This window comes from Epinephelus lanceolatus, chromosome 15, assembly GCF_041903045.1.
Source record: "Epinephelus lanceolatus isolate andai-2023 chromosome 15, ASM4190304v1, whole genome shotgun sequence".
NCBI classification, from domain to species: domain Eukaryota; kingdom Metazoa; phylum Chordata; class Actinopteri; order Perciformes; family Serranidae; genus Epinephelus; species Epinephelus lanceolatus.
In genome coordinates, this window is record NC_135748.1 from 36,153,096 (window position 1) to 36,179,655 (window position 26,560).

General features: G+C 42.1%; 2 protein-coding genes across 2 annotated transcripts in view; both read right to left on the minus strand.

Annotated features, from left to right (window-relative positions):
• Positions 1-2,481, minus strand: part of LOC117267112 (E3 SUMO-protein ligase ZBED1-like) — a 41,719-nt gene extending 39,238 nt beyond the window's left edge. Inside the window, exon 1 of the mRNA XM_033642786.2 lies at positions 2,296-2,481. Within this exon, the coding sequence (XP_033498677.1) occupies positions 2,296-2,329 (34 nt within the window). The 5' untranslated portion in view covers positions 2,330-2,481. The remainder of the gene's footprint in view (positions 1-2,295) is intronic.
• Positions 2,482-2,790: 309 nt separating this feature from the next.
• paplna (papilin a, proteoglycan-like sulfated glycoprotein) overlaps positions 2,791-26,560 on the minus strand; it is a 34,548-nt gene continuing 10,778 nt past the window's right edge. Inside the window, exons 4-27 of the mRNA XM_033643250.2 lie at positions 23,343-23,403; positions 22,994-23,096; positions 22,722-22,852; positions 21,093-21,216; positions 20,854-20,934; positions 20,584-20,756; positions 20,160-20,283; positions 19,934-20,060; positions 16,505-16,709; positions 15,613-15,789; positions 15,312-15,462; positions 14,597-14,677; positions 13,665-13,860; positions 13,340-13,424; positions 13,097-13,223; positions 11,063-11,537; positions 9,472-9,630; positions 9,248-9,375; positions 7,974-8,028; positions 7,692-7,838; positions 7,177-7,304; positions 6,856-6,964; positions 5,619-5,794; positions 2,791-5,200 (exon numbers count right to left, since the gene is read on the minus strand). Of these exons, the coding sequence (XP_033499141.2) occupies positions 5,040-5,200; positions 5,619-5,794; positions 6,856-6,964; positions 7,177-7,304; positions 7,692-7,838; positions 7,974-8,028; positions 9,248-9,375; positions 9,472-9,630; positions 11,063-11,537; positions 13,097-13,223; positions 13,340-13,424; positions 13,665-13,860; positions 14,597-14,677; positions 15,312-15,462; positions 15,613-15,789; positions 16,505-16,709; positions 19,934-20,060; positions 20,160-20,283; positions 20,584-20,756; positions 20,854-20,934; positions 21,093-21,216; positions 22,722-22,852; positions 22,994-23,096; positions 23,343-23,403 (3,484 nt within the window). The 3' untranslated portion in view covers positions 2,791-5,039. The remainder of the gene's footprint in view (positions 5,201-5,618; positions 5,795-6,855; positions 6,965-7,176; positions 7,305-7,691; positions 7,839-7,973; positions 8,029-9,247; positions 9,376-9,471; positions 9,631-11,062; positions 11,538-13,096; positions 13,224-13,339; positions 13,425-13,664; positions 13,861-14,596; positions 14,678-15,311; positions 15,463-15,612; positions 15,790-16,504; positions 16,710-19,933; positions 20,061-20,159; positions 20,284-20,583; positions 20,757-20,853; positions 20,935-21,092; positions 21,217-22,721; positions 22,853-22,993; positions 23,097-23,342; positions 23,404-26,560) is intronic.

Sequence of the window (26,560 nt, forward strand, 5' to 3'; positions counted from 1 at the left end):
ACTGATCTACTGCCACCCCCAAATATACAGACTGTATTTCATACAACTTGGTCATTTACTAGATGTGTCTGTTTTCAGTACCTCATAAACAGTAGTGGAGGAAGTACTCAGAGTGTTTACTTAGTAAAAGACGCACTATATCAGTGTACTACAGTGCATTCAAATTTAAAGCACAGTATTAGTGTCAGAATATACTTAAAGAACCAAAAGTGAGAGCACACTATATGCAGAATAGACCATTTCAGAGACATACATATATATTATATTATTGGATTACTGATGCATTGATGTATACATTGCCTTAATGTTGCAGCTGATAAAGGTGGAGCTATTTTTTTTAACTTAATTGCCCTTAACAGCAATGAACAGACAAGTATCATTGCAGAACAAAATTACCTTGAGAGTGAGAGAATTAATCTCAAAATAACAGCTGAAGCTAATTTTAATTACTTTAAATACTGCAAGCATGTGAATTGCTCACAAATCACAATTCTAATCTATAATAAAAAGTCCTTATTAATTTGTTGATCATATGTTGTATTGTTAATGTGAATCTGCAAAGTCACTGTTATTATCACTGTTAAGTTATTAAATAAATGCAGTGCAGTAAAAACTTAGATATATGCCTCTGAGGTGTAGTGGAGTAGAGGTATAAAGTAGCAAATAATGTAAGGTACAAAGTACAAAAATGTAATTTAGTACAGTAGTTGAGTTACTTTGCACCACTTCTAATCAAACTAAAAATGTGTTTTTTGATCCGTTAAGACTCCAGTGGGATTCAAACTACTTCAACTCAAACGTATCTACAAACACCACAACTATTTTCTCCATTTGTTTCCTGTAAAAACATGTTTTCACTCGCTGGAGTCATAAACAGGAAACAGCGTGTGTGAGACCGCAACAGAAACATGGTGTATGACACATCTGTGAGCTAGATATAGTTATATCTCCTCCTGTGAACCCTGATCTTTACGTTAATTTACAAGCTGCTTATTTTATCTCTGTTTGTTGGGAAACAGGAAACACAATTTATTATTGTCTGAAATTTGATGACTAAAGCTCATGTGGTTTAAAACTGCCAGACGAAGCAGCATCTGTGCCGAGCAATACTGAAACTTAAAACTGTCTGATGACTTCTCTATCACATTTTCAAACTAACAAGAGTATGTGCAGTACAAAAAGTGTGCATTATTTTCCACAAACATTATTACAGGATGTAGACCCAGTGTACAATATGCAAGTTCAGACACAGTAAATCCCGCCTAATAAATCTTATATTTTTATTTGGGAGTTTTATATTGGAGCAGGGCTAAAACTCACTGTAGTTCTGTACTTGTTGGGACAATATAAACTTCACTGTAGTGAAACATTAAATGACTCTGAATGTTCAGTCACAGCCAAACGACAACAAACCTCATGTTTCCAGCACAGATCAGCCCTGTCATGGAAAACTGTCTCTTCTCACTGATATTCAACAACAAAACAAGACAAGTAAAGTGTCTCCAAACACAGGTATGAGCACAGGTGCAGCGGCCTCTCAGGGATCATCAGGTGCAACTGTCTGTTTTGCTTTTACTATTTTACATCCTCCTGAGACCTCAACTTTTGTTTGGTATGCATTATAAATTTCTCCTAGCTAACTGGAATCAATAGGACCTGATAAGTTAAAAAAAACCTAAACATTATCGATGATTATGAAGTCTTGATGTCCTCAAATCACACGGTAAAAACACGGTCACTAAAATTGGTTAAATTTGTTGTCATATCAAACTACAAACACTATCAATCATAAATAAACAGGTTCTTTCTATCTATTCTCAAATTAAGGAAACACATTACAAGCAATTTCTTTAATTAAATGTAACTATGTTTGGTGTTGAGTAAGTTATCCAAATTTATAAAAAGAAATTTGTAAAAATAAGCATTTATGCTGAAGTACACATCTAACTATCTAATGTAAACTTTTTGGGATATGTTTATGATCGTCACTAGGGAGTTTTTAATTTTACCTTCTTGATTCCTTTATCTTTTTAAGTTAGACAGTGTGTGGGAGTTTTTTCTACAGGTTGTGTTCTGCTCGTCCCCCTCCTACACACCTGTTTGGAAACAGATCTGCAAACTATTCCTTCCTTTGTGTGTTAGAAAATTACAAACTGGGTGTAAAGCAGAAAACATGCATTAAGTTTGGCACACTTGGTAAATGCACTAGCTGTGTTAATGGTTTCAGAAATGGTGCTTCAACAAACACTGTTAGTGTGTAAGCATTCAGAAAACGGTTACTTATCTGTTTCCTACCTGTCTTCCTTTGTTCCTTGTGCTGTTGTAACATGTGGATCTGGCCTCCAGGGATCAGTGAAGTTGAAATAAAATATATAATATTTGACTATAATCTTCCTGAGGAGGTATTTTCCATCAACATATCTGAGATAAGGGCCTAAAAACTTTAAAAGAAATGAAGTTGTTCATATAATCATGAGTGTTACAAACCACCTGCAACACCTGCGGCCTAATGACTCCTCTGAGAGGTCATCTGGCACACCTGGTTTAAATTAAACAACCATAGAGTGAAATAAAATATCAGCCAAGTGTTGCTATAATAAGATAGGAAACAGTAACTTTAGGAATATTATGTAACCTAAGAGATATTGCTGATTAATTTGTAGTTAACAGACTGCATACAAAGAAAAAGAATCAAGCTTCTGGATGAGACGTTTAATTTGTCATGTCAGGCGCCCCCATGTGGCAGAAAGTGGAACATCAAGTCACACAGAAGAAGCTCAAACCACCAGCTTTTATCAAAATATTACTTTTTATTATCAAATAATTACATAAAAATAAACATTATGAGGAGAAAATACAACCCTTTATCAGTGAGATGCCAAAAAATATTGATTTAAAAAAAGAGCAGTGGTCAAAACAGCACAGCAGAGACGGGACTGTTTCACTGGATTTACATGTGAAATCCTTTTCATGACCTGACAGTAAGATAATCCTCTAGAAAACAGAGAACATGTACAGAAGGTCCAGAGAGTAAATAACTTATATTAAAGATGTGGCAGAGGGAAAACGACAGAGACTTTTGCTTCATCACATTTAAAGGACTTTACAGGTTTACATGTATAATTTTAAGGTCTGTTTTAAAGGTTCTGTATGTAACGTTCCCTAAATCCTTGTTTTTTGTGACACTGCTCTCTGAGGCTGTTAAGTGAACTGTGTCAGCACCCTGTTGCGTGGGCATCGGCCAAAACAATGACATCACAAACAAGAGACTGAACCTGATTGAGATCATCATGTTGACAGAGGGCTGGAAAATAAATATTTAAGGTTTGTTCATAAATCTAATGTGACGCTCTACATTAAAATGAGAGCCCTGTTGGTTGAAGAAACAGAGCATTCTATTTCTACATAAATTAATGAACGGTTAAGTTAATCACACATTCACTTTGCTTGGCGCTCTGAGAGCGTGGTGCTCTGAATAACCAAACAGTACATTCCAACAGTGCTCCGAATTTCAAACGGTCCAGCTTTTGCCTGAGTACGCTATGGCACGTGGAGTGAGCATTTCCGAACGCACTCTCATCTGTAAAGTTCCTGTACTTAATTTGGACCACTGACTCCCTGATACTAAGTAGCTTCAACCCCCAACGTCAGTGTTTCCTCTAGGATTTTTATTGTTTGTTAATGTTAGGGGACATCGTTTCTGAGCTAACGTTAATTGGACACTATTGGTGCTGTAGGGGAGCTGAAGAAAAGTAAGGCACTCAGGAGCGCACGTAAAGGTCACATCGTTTGGATTTTCGCAGAAAAATTCTCCCAGAACACACTGGAGGGATTACATATCTCATATGGCCTGGGAACACCTTGGGGTCCCCCAGGAGGAGCTGGAAAGTGTCACTCAGGAGAGGGTCATGTGGGTTGCTTTGCTTGGCCTGCTGCCCAAGCGACCCAGCCCCGGATATGTGGATGAAAATGGATGGATGGAAGTAGATGGATGGATGGAAATGGATAGAGCTGACATTTTGAAGCAACCAACGGCTTATCCTTGCCTCCCTGCTCATTTACGGCTAGCTGGCTAACCTTAGCTTTGGTTATGGTTAGCTCGTTCGACAGCCCAGCTAGCTGCAACTTAGCTGCACTGGATCTGCCATTGGTTGCTTCATAACATTGGCTAATAAAGTAATTTGAAAACCAGCCCTGGGAGTTTGGATGAATAAGCTGAGTTTATCTATTCAGTACAGCACTGTGCTACGTTAGCTAGCTCGCAAATCGCCTTCCTTAGCGAGCAAGGTAATGTTAGCTAACATTAGCTAGCTAAAACCACAATATCACAATATATTTCACATGTCAGTGTTTCCTCGAGGATTTATGGTGTTTGTCGACACCAATTTTAAGCTAACATTACCTACTGCTGCACACGGTTGGAGCTGTAGAGGAGTTAAAGAGAGACAAGACACTTTGGAGCGCACACAATGCTGCGTTCACAGCCTGCGTCCTGCCATTTCGACAGACTGTTTGTTTTTCCCCATGCCATCCAAAAGCTGTTTTCAGTCTTCCGTCTGCCTGACTGGTGTGAACGCAGTATAAACGTCACATCTTTTGGATTTTCCAGGAAAATTCTTCTTAAGACTTTTACATAGAAATCAGTCCACAGGTGGTCAGAGGCAACCAAGAAAGTTGGGGAAGGTCTCAGTTTCTAAGTTATGTTAATGTTCATTATCTGATGAGCAATAAAATGTGATTAATACGTGTCACAAGTTGCATACAGAACCTTTAAAGTTTCCATATTCCTCATACTCCCTGAACTCCGGGTTCACAGATTTACCTACATCTACAGTAATCGACCTCTTATTTCAGTCTTGAATTGTGATTCTGCACAACCTGGTCAGATTTGAGTGTTTCGAGTCCTTTTGGCAAAAGTTCAGCGTTGGAAGGTTTTCAAAATGCAGTCCTCCGAAAACAGCTTCAATGTTTCAATCACTATCCCTCCCTCCTGTATCCCTCTCCCTCCCATCCCACAGTTTTTAAAACCCTCTGCGGCCTCAGCCTAGCCGACCAAACCTGTCGTTCCTCTGTGAATGCCTGGTACAGCTGGCACAGCAGAAGCTGGAGTAGTACGAGTTGGAGCAAAGTCGGGCGTAAACAATTAGCTCGCAGTTGGCAAGCTCGGGCTGGTCCACACATTCTGGAGGAACATCAACACCTGCAGCAGAGTTGAAAGACATTGTGTTTCCTTTTCTGTGCCTCATAAAATCAGTTCAATACACAGAACATCGTGCAGTGTTCGGTTTTTGGTTTTTGTTCCAACATCATAGAAAATGTTGGCCTTATTGGTCTGGTTCCAGATCTCTGAATAGTTGCCTACATCTCCAAATATTTTCAGTGATTCAAATAGTAGAAGTTAGAATAATGAAGTGAAATGAAATGGCTGTTCAGTCAGATTTTTTCTCTTTTCTGGACAACCAGAAAACTGATTCTCATCTAGATCTGAAAACTCAAAAACAGTCAAAGAGAAACTGGTGGATCTTATTCAAACAATTATTTTTTCACATGTATGTCGTTGTACAAATGGGTACATAAACACCTCAGATGTCTGTGTTAGGTCACATTATTATCCTCACCTTGATGCGTGTCTTTAGTGATTTTAACTTCAGCCGTTGCACTCACAGAGTAGATGCCTGTGTAAGCGTTACAGGTATATGTTCCCTCGTCTGAAGGCTTTACGTTATTCAGGATCAGGCTGCCGTCAGCGGACAACAGGATGTCACGACCGTCTGGACGCACTGGTACACCATTCCTGGAGTAAAAGAGGATAAAAGCCCATGAGCTGTGTGTACCTTTATTTTAAAAGAATGAATTCCTCCTTATTTGCTCATTTTCCCAAGCCGCTTATCCTGTTGGGGGTCACAGGGGGCTGGAGTACGAAAGTAAGTGCAGTTCTTTCTTGTGCTGATTATTCCTGGGCCCAAAATTAAAGGAATAGTTCAGATTTTTCCAAGTGGGGTTGTATGAATTACTTACTGATAGACAGTATATTACAAACAGTAGGGGTCAGATGGCACACCCCCAGTTTGGAGAAGCAGGCTGGAGTCCGACATGGAAGCTAAGCAATTACTGCTGTGGATGGGTCAGCGGCAACACATATTTTAGCCACCTGAAAAAGTCCCACTTGAAAAAAATCCATATCAGTTTAAGTGTATGCTATATGGAGAGTATTTTCACTGCTTTACCTTAATGACACACAGTGATTTCCAGTTGTAAAATGAAGCCGTTATATCGCTCTCTTCAAAGCCAGACTCCATTGAGAAAAACAGTAATTTAACATTACTGAACACAGGAGCTGCTGGTCTACTGCTGCCTTGATTTGTTAGTTAGTTTGTGTTATTGTGTGACTTTGATATTTAAAAGGTTTAGTTCGGATTCACCAAAGTCACACAATAACACAAACTAACTCACTGATTGAAGCAGCGGTCAACCAGCAGCTTTTGTGTTTAGTGAGTTAAAATTGCAGTTTTTCAATGGAGTCTGGTGGGTTTGATATAGAAGGGGAACTGAAGATGTTAATGGCTTCTCTGTCAAAACAGGCTGTCTGACAGAAAGGTAAAGTGGTGAAAATACTCTCAATATAGCGTACGCTTGAACTGATACTGATTTTTTAGATGGGATTTAAGATAGGAAGTTGGCTAAAATACGTCTTGTTGCTGACCCCTGTCAACAGCAGCTTCTGTGTTGGACTCCAGCCTGCCTTTTCCAAACTGGAGGCATGCTGAATGACATCAAAAATTCCTTGCTATCCCTTTAAGCATCAATTCGTCATCAGGTCTAAAAAGATAGGTAAATAGTTGCTTAGATGATTACCTGGACCAGCGTATGTTGACGTTGTCTCCTGACACCACACAGGGGAGCAGAGCTGTGCTGCCTTCAGCCACCTGGATGTTATTAGGAGCTGTGGTGATCTTCAGGTCAGCTGGATGATAAAACCGGACGCAAAGAGCAGACAAAAAGCTGATTTTATCAACCCAAAATGATCTTGATATCCACTTTATCACTGTCAGTGTTAGTGACACTCAGACATACTGATCTCTGCTGGTGCTTAAGTAAAACTACAACATCTACAAACTTCTGAACAGCGCACTGATCATCCTATGTGTTTAGCTTGATGGCTAATGATAACCTCACCTTGGACTCTGAGCTGCAGCTGCCTCTGCTCCAGCTGTTGCTGATTGGAGGCTGTGCACGTGTAAACACCAGAGTCGGCAGACGTCAGGGAGCCGATGGTCAGCGCGCCATCTGAGTTCTGGGTAAACCTGCAACACAGCAACACCTGTTCACACTGCTGACCAGAACGTGAAGGGTAAAATGTTTTATTGAAAAATAGATGATGTTTTTACATCCTCCATTTCCACACAAAAAAAATCAAATCATAATAAAAATATAATTAAAAAATATAATAAAATAATGTAAAAATAAAAAATATAATAAAATAATAAAAAATAATTATAATAAATAATTTAAAAGAGAGGGAAAGGAAAAAGACAAATGCATGTACAAATAACTGTAAATGTACTTCATCATCATCATCATCACAAAGATCCACTTTTTCTTTTATTCAGACTTTGACAATAACAGTTAGATATACCCTCCATAAATGAATAAAGCAGCATGATGATGATGATGATGATGATGATGATTACCTGGGTTCACTGAGGATCTGTCCGTCTTTAGTCCACTGAATGCTGACAGACTGAAGAGCTGACGGAGGGACGATCGTGCAGGACAGTCTGGCAGTTTGTCCGGCTCGCATTTCCAGCAAAGAGGAGCTCGACCGCTCGATACTGAACCTGAGAGGAACAGAAACACAAAGTCAGTGACTGCGTCATCATTTACAGCTTCACAGAATTCACAGATTTTGGTGTTTTGTTTCTATAATCTTCAATTTCTCTTCTTTACATTTCATGAAGAGAGATTGTTCTTACCGAGGGAAAGGACCATCTCTGGGCAGTGAGGTAGGAACTGGCTGAGATGATCCCTCTATGACACACACACACACACACACACACACACTGGGTCAGTGCTCCTGTCATAATTCACTTACATAATGTCACATTAACACATCATGCATAAAGACCGGCTAACTTTTCAAGGTCAGCGTGTTCTGACACAACCTCTGACATCATCTATGACATCAGAGCTTCACCCCAATCTTCGGGATTTTCGTGTGATGGACTAATTGGGGGTAAAGTCGGTCAAATTAAGGTTTTGACCGAATCTGGCCCCAATTAGCTGATTGCACACCGGATGGAAGGTATTCTCAGAAACTTTCTTCAAGTGCTCCGATAATCTACACTGTCTTTGTATCCACACAGGTTCTGAATGTGTAGATAGAAATATATACATATGTTTCTTAACAAAAATATTCTTTACAGAAAGCATAAATATAGAGTGCTCCAGGGATGACATTTTCTGTAGGCTGACACAGAAGTTTGCATTGCACTGGTTCCCTTGTCAAAAAGCCTGTTGGATTTTTCCATTGGATTGTGGATTACTGCAAAAAATAAGCTCTGACGCGAAATGAATTTGGGCCCAAAGAGACCTTTTCAAAGGCTTACTTTTTGAGAGAGACGTCTGGAAAACAGTCGATACATTACAGCCACCGCAAAATGGCCGTTTCACTACCTGGATTTGATCCATTTAGCCCAGTATTTCGAAAGTCTAGAAAAGCTACTTGATTAAATCATTCTATCCCCATGCAAGTCAACGGAGCATTAAAAAGGAAGTAGCTGGCTCGGCTGGCGGAAGTCTGTTGTGCTCTTGCTCTATGGGCCCAGTGATGCGAAAGATCAGGGTCATTTCATACAGCAGAAATCACATTTTTTTTTTGGCTTTATGCCCCACTGAGCAACTTTCATAGGAATGAACGGTACCCAGCCTCCAATGCTGCATCGTCTTTATACATGCATGGAATGTCTGAACATAATTTCATGATGATCCATCTTTGCGAGATATTGAACCAAGGTTCAACCAACAGACAAAACGACTATTCCTAAAAATTCCAACATTAATTTCACTGGAACAGTCTTAAAATCACCAAAATTAAACAAAATTAGTAAAGTAGTGAGGGCTCTTTTAGAAAATGTCTTCCATTCTGCAGGTCCAAACAGCTTATTTTTGCTCACACTGTCGATGAATTCTTGCACAATGAATCAACTGTGGTTCTATTACACGTGAAATTATTTTGTCTCTGCATTACCTGTGACAGACAGGTAAATGTAGCGGTGATCTCTCTCCTGTTCCCGAGTCGCCACGCACAAGAACCACCCAGAGTCCAGCTTAGTGAGAGGACCGACCAACAGGGAACCGTTGGGCTGCTGGTGATGCCTAAATAAAGCGTATAAATAAGGAAGTAGAGAATGACTGCAAACATTGGCAGAAAACAAAGTTAAATAAAATAAATGTGTGATTGTTTCTGCCGACCTGTGAGTAGACAAAGGGATACCATCTCTTCTCCACTCCACGATGACTGTGGAGGACGGCGGCGGGCTGACTCTGCATGGCAGCACAACTGTCTGGCCCACTAAAGCCTCCACCATGGATGGGTCGGTCTTATCAATGGTCACTCCTCCTAAGGTCAGACTGAGGAAACAGGACGAGGATACAAGGGCAGAAGGAAGGACGGAAAGGATGGAAAGGAAGGACGAAGGATCAGGAGGAAGTTTGAAGATTGAAAGGGAGGAAGAGAACGAAAGAATCACTTTATGCTCCACTGTTGGTACTTTTATTAGTCACCACCAAAGCAAGCATAAAGATCGCCCACAACCTGGCTTCAGAGGATCATCAGAGAGAGGAGACAGAGAGGAGCTTTGGCATACAGATGGCCCATGCAACATGAAGAGTGACAAGACATAACAAGGCAACCTTCACCCACAAACAACAAAGTCTGTGCACTACAAGACAAAGACAAAAGACAATTTCCTTCCACCAGAGTAAAACCAAAGCAATTTTCCCACAACATGTTGACTTGCAACAGCCTCCCAACCCAACTACACAAATACAAGGTGAGATAAGACAGAGCTTAGTGACCACACAAAAACAACGACGGGTAAAGCATCACAGCAGAACCTTTATTAGTTTGATCTAATGACATCAAGGTGACAACACAAAGCACAAAGGTGGTGGACACGGTGAGGTAGCAGCAGGAACAGATAAGCACAGGACGACTAACATGAACTCCAGACAGACAGAGAAAAGTCCCAGAAACACTAAACGAAGAAAGCTGTCCATTTTAGGGTCGCTGTGAGGTTTGTCGGCTTCTCCAGACATTTTGTCGAGGTTAGAGGAAGAAACAAGCGTGGGCAAGAGTCTGTGGAGCTAGCGGTACAGTGGCGTAGCTGTGGTTGTGTTTTACAAAGCAAGGGTGTGGATTATATTTGCATCGCAAGATTTATGTGTGTTGCGTAGTGAGAAAGAGCATGTTGCATAAAATAAAGCACATATATAAACATGATATAAAGTCGTTAAAGAGTAACTTAACACCAGGCTGGTGTTAACACCCGTCAGTGATGTCATGATGTACTGATACACCCTGAAGTACACTTCTACATCACCGCAGCAAAAACAAAGACTTTTAAGAGGTGTTAAGTTGCTCTTTAAGTTTGCTGATTTAGTCTTGAAAGCTTAAAAAAGAATGCATGATTGACCTTTATTTTAGTTTTGCTTGCATTTACAGTTACAGATGCTTCATTAGTAATTAAATGTTACTGAAGACATTCAAAAATCAAATTGTCTTCATCATGCAGACTGTTAGCCTTCATTTTTTGACTTTCTGTTGCATTGTTGAAAATGCTAGAGCTTAATTCTGAATCTAGTTTATATAAATTTGTTGTGCATACACACGAGGGATGTCTGTGAATGATGTTTCCTTTAGCTCACTCTTTGGCCTAAAGCATGGCTGAGTGGATTGGGGCTCTTTCAGCAGGGGTAAGAAGGCTGTTACCAGCATTATGAGAACAGTGGGGGCATGGCCAGGGCAGGTACTGAGCTTTCCGCCAGGTCTTCAGGGTCTTACCTCGCTGCTGGGCCTGTGTGCTGTGCAGCAGTACCAGAGGCAGGCCGGCGTGTGTGGAGATAGACTCTAGCTCTGTGTGCGTGTGTGGCAGCGCTTGTGGCCTGTCTGCCGGTGCCGCTGTTCGAGCCTCCCTGGACTGTGAAAATCCTCCCCATGTTGCGTGACCCTCCACCTGTCGACCCTCCAGAGGTGGATCCACCTGCTCTGGATCCTCCTCCAGATGAGGTCCGCCTGGAGGTGGGTTCTCTTCTAGGAGTCGGCTGTGCAGCGGGAGCGACGGGTGCAGGGCCCTGCTGGCTCCCCTGCCTGCACGCCCTCTGGCACTCAGCCCGGTTCATGAAGTTGTTGCTGTTGCCGTGGCAACTTCCGTACCAGAAGTGCACGCACTTGGAGGTGATGACATCGTAGTGGTAGCGTGATATCCAGATGCTGCAGGAGCCGGCGGCACGAGGCAGGGAGCAGATGGAGCGCTCAACTACAGCACAGAAACAAGAGGTGAAGTTACAAACATGAAGTCTACAGGATATGAAGCCCTAGCTTCTCCTGCACTTTCAACTGTATCACATGGTCTTCATCAATAGTTGGAGTCTGCTTACTTCACATCAGCGTCTAATGAAGGTCATGTGATACAATTTAAAACTCCTGAAAAAGCTAGAAAGAGGACCTTGAGTTTGGATTGTTTTTTCATTTCTCTCATCAAGCTTTTAAAGGAATACATTTCAGGTGAATACATTCACCCCGTGTTACATTGAATTCATAAACAAAACTTTCTTTTTCTCGAATGCCTCTACGATGAACGAAGAATCCAAAAACAGAAAATTCTTGATGAATTAAAGTAAAAGACGTTCGCTTTGAACAACAGTTGTGACTTTGGTGAATCTGAACTAACCCTTTAAAACACCCAAATCACACCATAACACAAACAAACTTATGGATGGTTATGGATATAACCCTGGTTCTCTGATTGGCTGGCACTAGTGACGCATATGTCAGGAGGCGATGGGACCCTCCTCCTATATATTGGGCTGACATAGCAGCAGTTGTCAAGGCAGCAGTAGAACAGCGGCTCCAGTGTTCAGCAAGGTAAAATTGTGAAGTCTTGGAGTCTGGCTTTGAAGACAGCATCAACAATTTAACTTTTAGTTTGTTACCCTGTCAGAAAGGGCCATCTGATGGGAAGTACTGAGCATACGACTGGATAAATGAGACTTGGATTAACACACAACAAGGTAAAGCTTTCTGTAAACACATATTTTGATACAGCTTTGCTGTTGTTAAACAAATCCCCTATGACTTCAAGTATTTTCTCCATTTTTTGGATTCTTCGTTCATTGTGGAGGCATGTGAGAAAAGCAAAGATTTCTTCAAAAATTCAATGTAATAGGGTTGTGTAATTTACAGCACTTTGATGTAATCAGTTTTTTGGTACGGCCAAGACTGTAACGCCAAAGACTACATTGATCACAACCAAAATGTGCATCTCTGGGTCAGCACGGGATATTCAGTCAGGACAATTAAAAAATGTATATTTTCCCTTGTTTATTAATATTACTTAGTTCTTATTTCCTCACTGGTAGTAGAGCTCCTCAGTGACCAAAAGACAAAAGGGTGTAGCTGGACTGGATGATACATGCATGTGAATTAATGTTAACTGATGACCAAGAAGTAGCAAAACCTTCTCTTCACACATGAGTTTAAAGATATGCTATGCAGGATTTAAAAAAGAAAGTCTATAGACTCATACAGAAGTAATTCCTCTCAATCTTAACTTATGATGCACTCCCAGTGTGTGGTGAGGTATTTTTCTGCAAAGACGCTGCCTATATCTTCTTATTTCCTGTGTCTGTGTTGGGGACTTTTACGGTCTTGTACCCCGACAGCGCTCAGGTGATGTTCGGACTTCACAAAAAAGGTAGCGACCAATTGCTAGACTGTTAGCAGCGTCTTTACAAACAGTAACCAATAATCCTGCATAGTATACCTTTAAGAATGGGATAAAGCAAAACAAAACAGAGATTAATGTGTGTCTCTTACTGTTGTTGGGTGGGTCAGGGCAGCCCTCCCCGTTGGGTCCATCTGCAGGTGTGGTGCGGTCATAACAGCACCCGTAGGTGGTGAGTTTGCACTGTGCTGCATTCTCAGTGGGAAGAGAAGCAGCAGCCTGAGGACATGAGACATGACGGAGGAGTAGAGGAAAGGTTTAATGGTCTGTCTGATCATCACTGTAGTGAAGAGTTGATGAAATGAACTGGAAGAATTTCATGTGTGTTTGCTCACAGTGGGTGCAGGGGCCACATACTCCACGCAGCCCTCCCTGTTGGGGCCCTGAGCAGCCGTCACTCCATCTCGGCAGCAGCCATAACTGTCACACAGAACAAGAAGGTACAAGTAGTAAAACACTATGTACTGAACATTTGTGCCAAATATAACACATATGTGACATTTCTATGAAAACCTCAGCCTTCGGTCACTTAGTGGTTACTGCTGAAGTCACGCGTAACGCCACACAGTCTCTGCCATGAAAGTGACACCCCCACAAAGGCTCTAACAGACTCCATATGTAACCTCAACCGCAGTGTAATGACAGCTTGGAGCTGGATACCTGGTCTGGACGCATTGTGGCCGGACAGGAGTGGGAGCTGGGGCATATGGGCAGCCCAGACCATGGGGGCCCCCGGCTGAAGTGCGTCCATCTGGGCAGCAGCCATGATAGGACTGGCTGCAGTGGAGGGCAGGGGCGGAGCCATGAGGGTCGTAGACTGTGTTCGTCTGGGTCGGATCCGTCTCAGGCCTACGTGCTGCAATGAAACCAAGCGAGGGGGGAGAATTAGCACATTACACATGCAGACTAGACCCCACAGTTCATGGTGTTATATGTTTATATAGACAAGACGTACAATAGAGTCTACGCTATTGTGCTTGAGGCCACACAGGAAGTGTAAACACAAAATGAAGAAGAACAGCAACAAAACAGCTACAGTTAACTAAAAAACATTTGTTTATGGAAGGATAGAACAGGGAACAGTGGAAAATGAATTGGAACAAGGAGTTCCAGCAATGAGAATAAACAATCTCACAGGAAATGAACCTCAAACTTAAAATTCCTGACCACTGGGACAGTGCTGCAGAATGCCAGAACATGCCAAAAACACCACAGCCAGCACTTGCACACTTCAGTGCTTCTGAAATATTTTAATCAGGCCAACAATGCCCATGGACCCCTGAAAACATGTCAATCAGGCGGCCGGGATAATTAGTGCTGGGACAGGGAGGGGGGGTGCTGATGGGGACAAAGTGACAGGAGTTATATCAGCAGAGAGGAGGGAGGGGGTGCAGGAAAACTGGGGGTTGCAATTATTAGGGTGCAATCACACCTACAGTTTGTTGGGTATAAACCATAAATGCTTTATAAATGATCAATTAGCCAATAAAATGTTGAAATACCGTTTCGTCTCCAGGGAGTGAGTGGTGTAACTGTCATCGGAGGGGTTTTACTGATGAATTAAAGGGAAACTGATGAAATTTGAGTCAAACCTGTTGAGTGGTCTGGCACGTAGGGCTGGAAAACAGTATGTGTGTTGTCGTATCCTCGTGTGTCCTGGACGCTGGGAACCACTGCACAAAGAGGAACACAAAACAATGGGAGCTCACTATACAATGTAAGTGAGTGTTTAAATTATCTTCTGACGTTGACAGAAGTTATGATGCTGTAATGTGTGCTGACTAGTTCGTATTGATTCAGTCATTTACAAACAGAAAACTTGAATGTCTGTGTTTCCGTTAATAAATGACATGTTGCATTAAATCTGCTTATGATTTGTCCTGAGGGCAACAAACATAAAGAGAATATCAGAGGCCCCAGAAGCGAGCCCTGTGGGACACCACAGGACAGTGGAGAGACAGACACAAAAGCCCCATTTCCACCAAACAGTTTTGGTATGGTACATTTTGAATCAAAAATAACCCTTCAGATATGGTACCTAGACTCTAGGTCCGCTTAGCACTTCCACCGCTAACAGCTGTCTGTCATGTGGGCGGTGTTGCTATCAGTGCTCCACCCAGCACTCACTGTATTTCCTCCTTTATCAGTGTGCACCTTGTTAATTGTCCACAGAACAAGGTTGCACGCCGACATACTCAGAACAAATCACAACAGGCTGCAAGAACTACTCATTATTAAAAGTCTGTGCCACCCAAGAGAGACAATAAAAACTAAAGTAATTTAGGAGCTCATGTTGCCTGTGCTCACATTGTGGGCTGTAGCAGGACTGGGTGTTGCAGCGCTCCATGGTGGAGGGCTTGGGGTTGACATTACACTCTCTCACAGGGTACAGGTTCCTGTCTTGGTCTGAGCAGATCACCTGCCGCTCTCGTGTGCCGGAGCCACAGCTCTTAGTGCACTGGAGGAAAAACAGACAGAGATTATAGCCAGTTTAAAACAGTTGCACTGAGAGACAGAAACGATGACATGATACTTCACATTCAGCCACAATAACTGCACATTAAGTGTCCCCGCATTGTTCGTGTTTGCTGTTCCGTGTCCCGCTCACCAGTCCCCAGTCTCCAACGTGCCAGCTGATCTGTCTCAGGCAGGCTGCCATCTCACAGGAGCGGGCGGCAGTGGGGCGGACCAGATTGCTGCAGGAAGTTTCCTCCAGCCTCATTCCTCCTGTACCGACACAGGTGACGTCCCTGGTCTGCTGGCCTGTACCGCAGGTCACTGAGCACTGCAGACACATTAGCACAGATTCTATAACACAGATCTCTTCAATGTTGCCTTAATGTTATACTGTTTGATAATAAAATTCAGTATAATGAAACCTGAAAAGCTACTGAAGATATAGCCTACTGAATGTATACACATGCTGCTTTTGCTTTTTAATGATTATAACAGTGAAACAAAGACCGACCCTGCTGTACAGGAACCAGTGAAGGGAAGCCGGGAAACTTTGCTGATATTGAACCAGCTGTGTGTCATCACATTGTGTGCAGATGAATGGTGTTTGACTTGCCCCAGAGATTCCTGCCCATCCAGCGGCAGAGGTCCAGGTGCTGGCATGGCAGCAGTACAGGGACGAAGTCAAACACCGTTCATCTGCACACACTGTGATGCCACACAGCTGGTTCAACATCAGCAAAGTTTCCCTTTATATTCATTGTCTTGTGTGGCGATCAGCAGTGATGTGGTGGTTCACTTTTACACTGTGATCTGTAGCCTATAGTTCGGCTTTAGCTTCTAACTATCTTTGTCTTTTTAACCTGTTGTTGCTGCTGAGTCAATTTGACATCCTGGATATATCCTTCAAACACACACTGTAGACTCCTAAGTGTGCTTAACCCAGCAGCTTGTCGAACCATCACAAAGGGGCGGGGCATAGCAAAAGGTCAACTGTTTGTTTACTTTCATTTGATTCAGTTTCACCTTCAGTCTGGATCACTCACCGCGCTCCACCTAGACACCTGATACTCTGCACACTTTTGCATGTTGCAGGTCTGCAGAGAGGGTGGTGCTTCTGTGTAGGCAGCACACATGGCATCCTCCACCACGCGGGGGCCAGCAGCATCGTGGGAGATGCACTGCACGCTGCGCACCTGAGAGCCTCCACCACAGGTCACCGAGCAGGTGTTCCACTCTCCGGTTTTCCAGCTGGGAAATCCGCCGGGAGGAGAAGGGAGACAGGAAACAGCAGTCAGAGAGATGAAAGAGACTTCATTGTTATCCATCTATATACATTGCAACACACAGAGAAATTAGTATTTTCCAAGTCCCAGTGCAAAACTAAAAATGAACAAATGAACATAAGGTGCAAACAACAAAATACAGGTACAGAACAAGATACAAGACAAGATACAAGGATATAGTGCAATATTAGAAACATACAAGTAGTGGAAATGTAAATACAGGTAGTGTGAATAAACGTAAAGTTGTAACGTAGCACAGAGAAAATGAAGAGTTTCATTCCAAACTAATTTTAAAAAGCCTGTCTGAAATGATGTGGGATTTTTAAAATATGAGAAATCCATCCAAAATATTAGAGAAGGTTTTCTGATAAAGCCTGACTTCATATTTTTGGCCAGAGACGTGGGAACTTTGACATTAAAATTCTTGGCAAAGTGCAGCGTTAAGGAACAACTTCACAGCCCCTGGAAATCTTGTTTTGGCTGACATCCAGTGGTTCAACTCTCACTCTGCTGCAGTGAGGTGGAAGTGTTCTCCAGGATCGCATAACATGTCTGTCTGGTGCGCTAACAGAGACACAACCAACCACACCCAGCAGTAATGCTTAATTTTTAATCAGAGAGGGCAGTGACACACTGTTTGTTTCTTTATCCTGATGCTCAGTTAGTGTTTAAAGTCAAGTTCTGCCCTGAATATATGCAAGTCATTTCTATTAGTTGATCAAATAATAGCGAAAAATGCCCGTCACAATTTTCAGAACTGACAGATTACTTATTCATTTTGTCTGACCAACAATCAAGAACCTAAAGACATTTCATTTACAATAACATAAAACAAAGAAAAGCAGGAGCTCCTGAAATTTCAGAAGCTGAAAGCAGATAATGTTTGGCATACTTGCTTTATAAACAACTTTAAATCATAAATTGATCACCGAAGTGTGTCGATTTATTTTCCATCCATCAGCAAATCAAGTAATTGACTGATGTTTTCAGCAGCACTTGAATATTAGCCTTCGATAATCGTTCTTTAGTTCAGATACATATCAGTGTTTTGGAATGAAACCCTTCAAATGAAATGCAAGTGTACAAAAGAATGCATCGCTTTAACAAAGCCACTAAAATACTACAAAATTACTAAATATGATTATGTTAAAAACAACACATCCTTCTGGCAATTGCAGTGTTAAAGGGCAAGTTTGGTATTTTTGAACCTGGACCCTATTTTCCCATGTTTATGTGTCTAAGTGACTGATGGCAGCAACAATTTTTTAAAGCGGTCCAGAGTTGTGTGAGAGCGCTGCAGCTGGCAGCAGCAAAACAGGCTGCAATGTAACCACTCAAGGCACATTTGCATCGTTAATTTACGTCCAGGTAAAGTGTTTCTTTTTGTCACTGACAGGCTCAGATTGTTATTATAAGTGTCCGACAACATTATGTAAAGGATCCCTACAGAGACAGACCTTGTTGTTGAAGAGTAAGATTTTTTTGTTTAATGAGAAACAGCTCTGAAATGGCTATAGCCAAACCCACCAGACTCTCATTCAAAAAAACAGTAATTTTAGCGTGTAGAGAGGCAACATATTTTCACATCTAACTGGTTGAATTAATGGTTTATTTCAACCAAACCAAACCAAAGTTAGTAATGGCTGGAACAGTAGAAAGATGACCCAAGATGGCTTTTGTGAGTTTTATTTTGTTTTTGTCGACTCTGAATAAAGTGTGTTTAATGATGATAAAATTACTGTTTTTTTTAAATGGAGTTTGGTGGGTTTGGCGTCAGCGAATTTGGGGCTGTTTCTAGTGAAATATAAAAGTTCTTACTCTTCAGCAAAAAGGTATATCTCTGTAGGGATCCTTTCTATAAACTGTCAGACACTTGAAATAATAATCTGAGCCTGTCAGTAGCAAAACAGACACTTTAAGTGGATGTAGATTGATGGTGTACACACACCCAATGGGTTAAATTGCAGCCTGTCTTGCTTAAAATACTAAACCAATTTCAAAAATTGTTGTTCCCATTTGTCACTTAGACACAAAAACAGAAGAACATAGGGTCCAGGCTGCAAAATACCAAACTTATCCTTTAAAGAAAATCCAGAAACCTGCCACCAGTCAGTCACAGCTGAAGGACAGGAAGTATTTTTCATGTCCTGGTTAGTTTGGACACTGATTACAAGAAGCATTAATGTAGAAAGACTGGATGCAAAATTACGACCAGCAAGCTCACACTTGATCTCCGCCCCAACTTCAGCACACATACATGAACATCAACTGTTTCTGGTCCATATCTTTCAATTTGAGGATAATGAGGCACAGGCAGCGTCACCCGAGCTTCATAAACATCTCAGGTTTCCGAGCAGCAGCAGCATCAAAGAAAAGAAGCAGGAAATACCAGAGAGTCACTGACTGAAGCCCCGGCTGTTTACTACCACTCTCGCTGCTGCTGTGTCCCATTCAGACGTACACAATCCCCACAACACCCGCTGCATGACCACCTTTAACCTTAAACAAACACCTCACAACACACTGGCTACACTTATGCACAGCGACAGAGAGTTTGCTGAAGCAGTCAGGCAGCAGCCCGGCTCAGGGATCAGGTACAGGGGCCACAGGTTGGGAGGTTAAAAAGGAGGAGGAGGTGTCTGATGGAAATGTGGTGTCAAATCAGGGTTTGGCCTCCCTGGAGAGAAGCGTTCAGTGATCCGAGACAAATGAGGATCATTAGAGGTTGAAAGGAGATCTCTGAGCTGGACAGTTGCCTTCGTTCTCACCCCAAACGGAGGAACAAGTGTGTGCGCTAAACACAGATACTAAAGTCAAACACATCTAAAGGGTATTCCAGGAGTCATTGTGAAGGATTACTAATGATTAAGATCTCCCCCTGTGTTTGCAGTCATCTAAAACTCTACCACTATGACTACAGACCCTGAGTTACCTGAACACATAGGGTCTGGGTCTTTCTGAGGATCTCCACAACTGTGGTGGATACAGGTACGCCATCCTTTCAGACAGTCATAATAACACCAACAATAGTCAAGAAGCTGCTCTGAAAGTTACTGTTTGGACTTCTATGAGCACAAACACACTCGCAATGGAATAAAAATGAACTCTAGATTTTGTTGGCTTTAGAAAATTCTGCTTAAATCTACTGAATAATCACATTTGTACCAGAGGACTTTGACTGTAATTTACCTGCGGGTCTGTGGGCATGCCTGGGGGTTGCATGTACGGTTGGTCTGTGGTCTCGCCAGAGATGCACACAGATAGTCGGGGTAAGCCTCGTTATCAATGGTACAGAAGACCAGACGAGACTGGTAGCCTAACAAAGGAGCAGAATAAGAAGGGAGTTGTTTCATTTTCTGTTAAACCAGCACTCGTCTCACTCAGGTTTAAATTATTGTGTTGTTCTGAGACTGACCTGATCCACACTCTCTGCTGCAGACAGACCAGGATCCAGAACTCCAGAAGTAGCCCTGTCTGGAGCGTCCATTGGGAAGATAGAATTCATAGTCCACACCTTGGTTTGGCTCCTGGCTGATCAGCTGAGAAGAGAGGGTTGGATGTAACAATTAAAGTCCATTTATATTCACTAAAATGTTTGTCAGTCTGTCCAAGACTTTGGTCCAAAGCAACTAAAAGCCGGATTCCTGCTCATTGAAGGATGAAATCTGACTCCTCAACCTTTCCTCTAACACCATCAAAGCTGTAAAAATTCTCCCTGACTTATTGTGAGACTGAGTCAGTTTTCCCTGAAGTGTGCTGTCTTTTTATTCATGGTCGAATTCTATTTGTTTGGGAGTTAAATATTTCAAATACAAATAAGTAAAAGTATGAAATCTTACCTCAACAACGAGGGGTTCAGTGGTGGGGCCTCTGCCGATGATGGTTTCAGGGACATTGTCGCCCTCAGCTCCTCTCTGGTAGTACAGCATTGTTCCAGCGATGGGTGTCGCCCTGGAAAACTCAATTACCCAGTGGCCATTGAGGTAGTACTCCCCACGCAGGTTCTTGATAGCTGTACAGAGAGGTTACAGTCATCACATGTTCACAATACAATCAAACATACTACAGACACAAGCACAACTATTTCTCCTCATTCAAAAAGTTCGTACCCAGGTAGTTGCGTGTGGCCACTGTTTCTCTGATGCTGATAGTTGTGGCTCCAACGGGGATGATGAACATCTGGTTGTAGCCTGAGATGAAAGTGAAACAGAACTCCTTTCACACATACAAACTACAAACCAAAGAAGTCTACATCTGACGTTACCTTCAGCGACAGGCGATTAACGTGCACATGTGATGAATGTGATGACAGAAAACATCTGTTGGTTAAAAACGTGCAGCAGCGTACCAGTTGGCAGATCGCGGAGAGAGAAGCTGTTCTTGACCTGGTAGCAGGACTGTCCGTTCCCCCCACACTGCAGGCAGGGGTCCTCCTGCTGAGGAGACTCCAGCATGTTGTCACAGCCCAGACGCTGGAGAAGAAGAGGAAACAGCAGAATATTTCATATGTGGAAAGTTGATTGGTGCCAGAATTTTGTAGAGATATGGGGCTGATATCGGCCTTTCTGAGAGTGTCATTTTTGTTGTCTGCTGCAGATACACCAAACTTTCTAAACAGCTTGCGTCTCCTAAGAGTTGAATTAGTCTTTTGTTCCACTTTAGAGCCAAAGACAGCAGAGTTTTATTGTGATTTTAGTGTGCAGTGATGACCTAAAGGCTGTCTGTAGTCACATCACTGCAAATATTTTAAGACATCCATACTAGATGTGCTGTCTTTGAAACCCAACAGCTGTGCCCTTATATGCGTGGTAATGATAGTATACACATAATGTTTTTTAAAGTCAAAGGTGGCTGAGCAAAAAATATAAACACAAAAATAAAATTTGCACGTAAAAAATGTGCTGCGTCAACTTCACTACATAAACCCTGAAAAAGTCCAGTCACAGAATTGTTGCTTCAGCATCCAAACCAAACCAAAACGAGACCTGATTTAATAACAAGATGTGAGAGCAGAGAACATCTGTGGGAACACAATTATTCTGTGAAAGTAGGAATCTAGGAACCAATCTGCTGGAAGTGGAGGTTAAGAATAAGAATAAGTGAAGGTTTAGAAAGTTAAGGCCAAAAAATAAGAACTAAGAAGAGAGTGGAGGTTTGGACGGCCGCTCCCCATAGACGAGGCAATAAAGACATGATGTCAGAGGTTAAATAGAGGAGGTGTTTCATGAGGAAAAGGTCGCTGCGATAATTACATGAGAACAGAATGAGAGCAGAACAAGTGTTTGATATTACCACATAGTGAAACTAATCTTTCCTCCTGCTGCTCACTGTGTCCACTCTGATTAACGAAGTGATGCTGTAAAACAAATGAACCTCGGAGGTGTTTTATTCCTCTGGCTTTGATTTATTTACAGAAAAAAGGTGGGAGGACATAGTAATTATGCCAAGGAGCAAATCTGCACCTCCGATTAGAAAACTGGTTGTATTTCTTTTTTTTTTCCTCAAACAAAGCTCTACTGTCACGTCATCATTTAACATGCTTTACTTCATCTCAGCATTTGATAAATGTTGCAGTACAAACAGTTTTATCTGAGCAGCTACCTGCAGGGCAGAGGGCAGCATCAGACACAGAGGAGAGCGTAATACATGTAATCAAAGTTATGTACATTATAGACCTAATATTCAATAATTTTAAGAAAAAAAAAGAAAAACTTGCTGATTTAATAATTATATCACTGATCATGGGTCATGCAAAAGAAACCCCCAATGGCAATGCGTGCTGCGCAGTGGTGGAGGAAGTAAAGTAGGAAAGATATTTTTTCCCAGATTGAGTAGATTTGATTTTGGAAAGCACACATGTAAAAACTTCCTCTCTGCGTCGCTGACTTTTATCACCTCTCTTAACATATAATTTCATCTGAACTTGTGTGTGTATTTATGTGTGTGTGTGAGTGTGTTCATTTCCTGTGCAGCCCACCTTGCAGACTCCCTCCACACAAACGTCCCTGCGTCCTGGGTGACAGGGCGTACCATCGACCACAGAGCTGCGGTGACGATAGAAGAAGTTTTCTCCTCTTGGAATGCAGTTCAGCTCACAGGGGTTCTCAGCTGTCAGAGACATATGAGTAATTTTACGATAAAGGTGATTTGACCTTAGAACATTAGTATGTTTATATGTATTTTAGCAGGTTTAATGAGAATTAAATGCTCTTGCAAATCCGAAACCAGTGCTTTAACTTTGCTCCTGACCTCCATAATAAGGGAGCCACTTGTAGAGTTTCCCCTGGAAGTCAGTCCCATCAAACGCAGAGCACTGCTCCTCACGGAAATCCTTGGATCCCTCGGGACAGTCCTGAGTGGAACAATGGGACACAGTGGAAACTTATAAATATTCACAAAGTAAAACATCCTATTAACAAATACAGTCTAAATATTGCAAACTTTAATTTGATGGTAGTTGACATTCATCCGTGTTACAGATAGTTTAGAGATTTATCAAAGGCATAAATGTGTTTTTGTACATTGTACATTTTAAAATGTTGAAGACAAAGAGCTTAAAGTTTTGAAAACTGAAGTTGATTCAGGTCTGTTTGTTCACCTGGATGTTGCAGGTGCGGTAAGACTTCTCTGGTCCAACACAGTTGTGTCCTCCGTCAGCCCTGTATGTCGAAAATGAAGCATCAATATAAGACAACTATTTTCTTTCAGAAGGACGAGTGCATCTACTCATGGACAAGAGGCTCATGCTCATGACAGTGCAAGATGTAAACATTAACAGCGTCCTTCTTGGCTGAGCTGTAATGTTAGCTAGCTCAGTAGTGCTAGGTGAGCTAGCAGTAGATGCACGCCTTCATCTGCGTGGTGACTCAGTTGACGGGTGTATTTGGTAGAAAGAAAATAGTTTCTACACAAAACTGCTCACAACAAGGTCTGTGGATTATGTTAAGCAAGCTGAGTGCCATCTAGTTCTGTTACACTGGAGAGAAGACAGACATCTCTACAGCTGATATCTCCAACACTCGGCAACTCACACCAAAACAATCTAGACTGATAAATAGCACTACAGTCCCTGACAAAAGTCTTGTCGCTTATCCAAGTTGTAGGAACAACAAATAATAACTTGACTTGTAGTTGATCAATTGGAATCAGAAATGGCTTATATGAAAGGCAAAGGCCTCTAGATTATGCTTATTATACCAAAATAAAGTTGTGCATCATTCACTGAATTTTATCATTTAATTAGGACAGAAAGGTCAGATCTTGCTTGGACAAAAGTCTTGTCGCATACAAAAATAATGTACTGTAGAAATGATACTTTCTGTTGAATACACAAACATGCTCCAATAACATCAGAACATAAAGTCATGGTGCCTTGGGAAAAAGAATTAATATCGTGTATGACTCCCATGAGCTTGGAGGACTGCATCCATACATCTCGGCAATGACTCAAATAACTTATTGATGAAGTCATCTGGAATGGCAAAGAAAGCAGTCTTGCAGGACTCCCAGAGTTCATCAAGATTCTTTGGTTTCATCTTCCAAGCCTCCTCCTTCATCTTACCCCAGACATGCTCAATAATGTTCATGTCTGGTGATTGGGCTGGCCAATCCTGGAGCACCTTGACCTTCTTCACTTTCAGGAACTTTGATGTGGAGGCTGAAGTATGAGAAGGAGCACCATCCTGCTGAAGAATTTGCCCTCTCTTGTGGTTTGGAATGTAATGAGCAGCGAGAACCTCTTGATAATTCAGGCTGTTGATGTTGCCATCCACTCTGCAGGTCTCTCGCACACCCCCATACTGGATGTAACCCCAAACCATGATTTTTCCTCCACCAGACTTGACTGTTTTCTGGGTGAATCTTGGGTCCATGCGGGTTCCAACAGGTCTTGTGCAGTATTTGCGGCGATTGGGATGCAGTTCAATGGATGATTCATCAGAAAAATCAACCTTCTGCCACTTTTCCACTGTCCATCCTTTCTGCAAGCTGTGGGCCTTGGCAAATGCAGCACGATTCTTTTGTTGTCTTCTGTTTAATGCTGGTTTGTGAGCAGTAATTCGGCCATGGAGACCATTGCGTGAGAGAATTCGACAAACTGTTCTGGTAGATACAGGGGTTTCTGGTGACCAGTTCTGATGTAGCTCTGCTTGCAGTTGAAAAAGGGCTGGCCCTGGACTGCCGAAGCAACAAACGGTCCTCTCTAACAGTTGTGTTACGGGGTCTGCCTGACCTGGGCTTGTCATGAACGTCACCAGTTTCTTCAAATCTTTTTTTTATCCTCTCTACTTGACGTTTGGATACACTGAAGATGTCTGCCACCTCAGCAGCAGACTTGGTCTTCAGGCTCTTGATGATCAGCACTTTGGTCTGTGGTTGAATCTTTGGCATGTTGTCAGCGGTCAGGTTGCACTTCACATGAAGGTCTGGTGTGCTGGGGTTCTTTTTATACACACCTGGGAATGTGTTAATTACAGTATTTGTCACAGGTGGAGCTCTAATCTGTGATTGGTTGAATCGTTTAAAGACACGACAAGACTTTTGTCCAAGCAAGATCTGACCTTTCTGTCCTAATTAAATGATAAAACTCAATGAATGATACACAACTTTATTTTGGTATAATAAGCATAATCTAAAGGCCTTTGCCTTTCATATAAGCTATTTCTGATCCCAATTGATCAACTACAAGTCAGGTTATTATTTGTTGTTCCTACAACTAGGATAAGCGACAAGACTTTTGTCAGGGACTGTACAGGTAAGAGGGAAAATATATGTTTTGATTTGGGGGTGAACTGTCCCTTTAAATCACAGGGATGAAGTTGTTTATTTCAAGGCTGAACCGGGGCGACACGTGATGTATCTGCTTTATCTTCATGAAGCTACAGGAGCTGACTCTCTGCATCAAATACGTCTTATATGATGTATTAATCCACTCAGTTTTAAAGGGGGACTCCAGTGATGTCATATTGCACTTAAATAAAGTTCATTTTTAGGCCCAGACACACCAAACAGGTATCAAAGAACAAGTGGCAACACAGGCTGACTGTTGCATCGCCTCATGTCGCCTGTGTCTCTGCCTTAAGTGTGCTTAAACACAACACAAGACTACAGCTGACAGCCAACTATTGGTGCCATCTTTGACACAGTTTCAAAATGCTGAATCTGCCGAAAATCAGGCAAAAAGGGCCATCAAGGGCTAACAGTGTGGGATACCTTACAAAACCTAAGGCAACAGATGCTGACCAATGGCCCACTGTCAGCTTGGTGTGTCAAAGCCCTGAGGGATTTTCTTTAAAAGGATGGTCAAAAGTTAAGAAGAAATATTGGGACTTCTATTCTCTACTATGGGAAAAGCTCTAAAAATGCTGGACCCTACATTTCCCATATGCATAAGCACATGCAGTGAGCAGCAGCAGTGACCCACCGTCCAACACCGGCACACTGTGAGGACAGAAACAGAGGGCTCGACAGGGACGGAGTACCTGCAAGCGAACACGCCGTCTGCAGTCATTATGACTTGACCAGCAGACTTCACCACAAGCTGATTGGCTGTATAAACAGGTGGTGTGCTTTACGTTCTTAAACCAGACGCCGGCGATTTGACCATCTGAATTGCAGGTGACACCATCAGCCAGCTTTCGTCAAGCTCAGACGGTCAGTTCACACCGCTGCAACTTTTCTCTGCAACGCTCTAAAACATTTTTGTCTCGTTGCAAATCTTTGGTCTGAACTGGGCTCTATATATGCAACAGGATAGTAGCTTTCATTTTAGAGCATCTGCCTCTAAATGTTTTTAATTTCAAATCCAAACTGAGACAA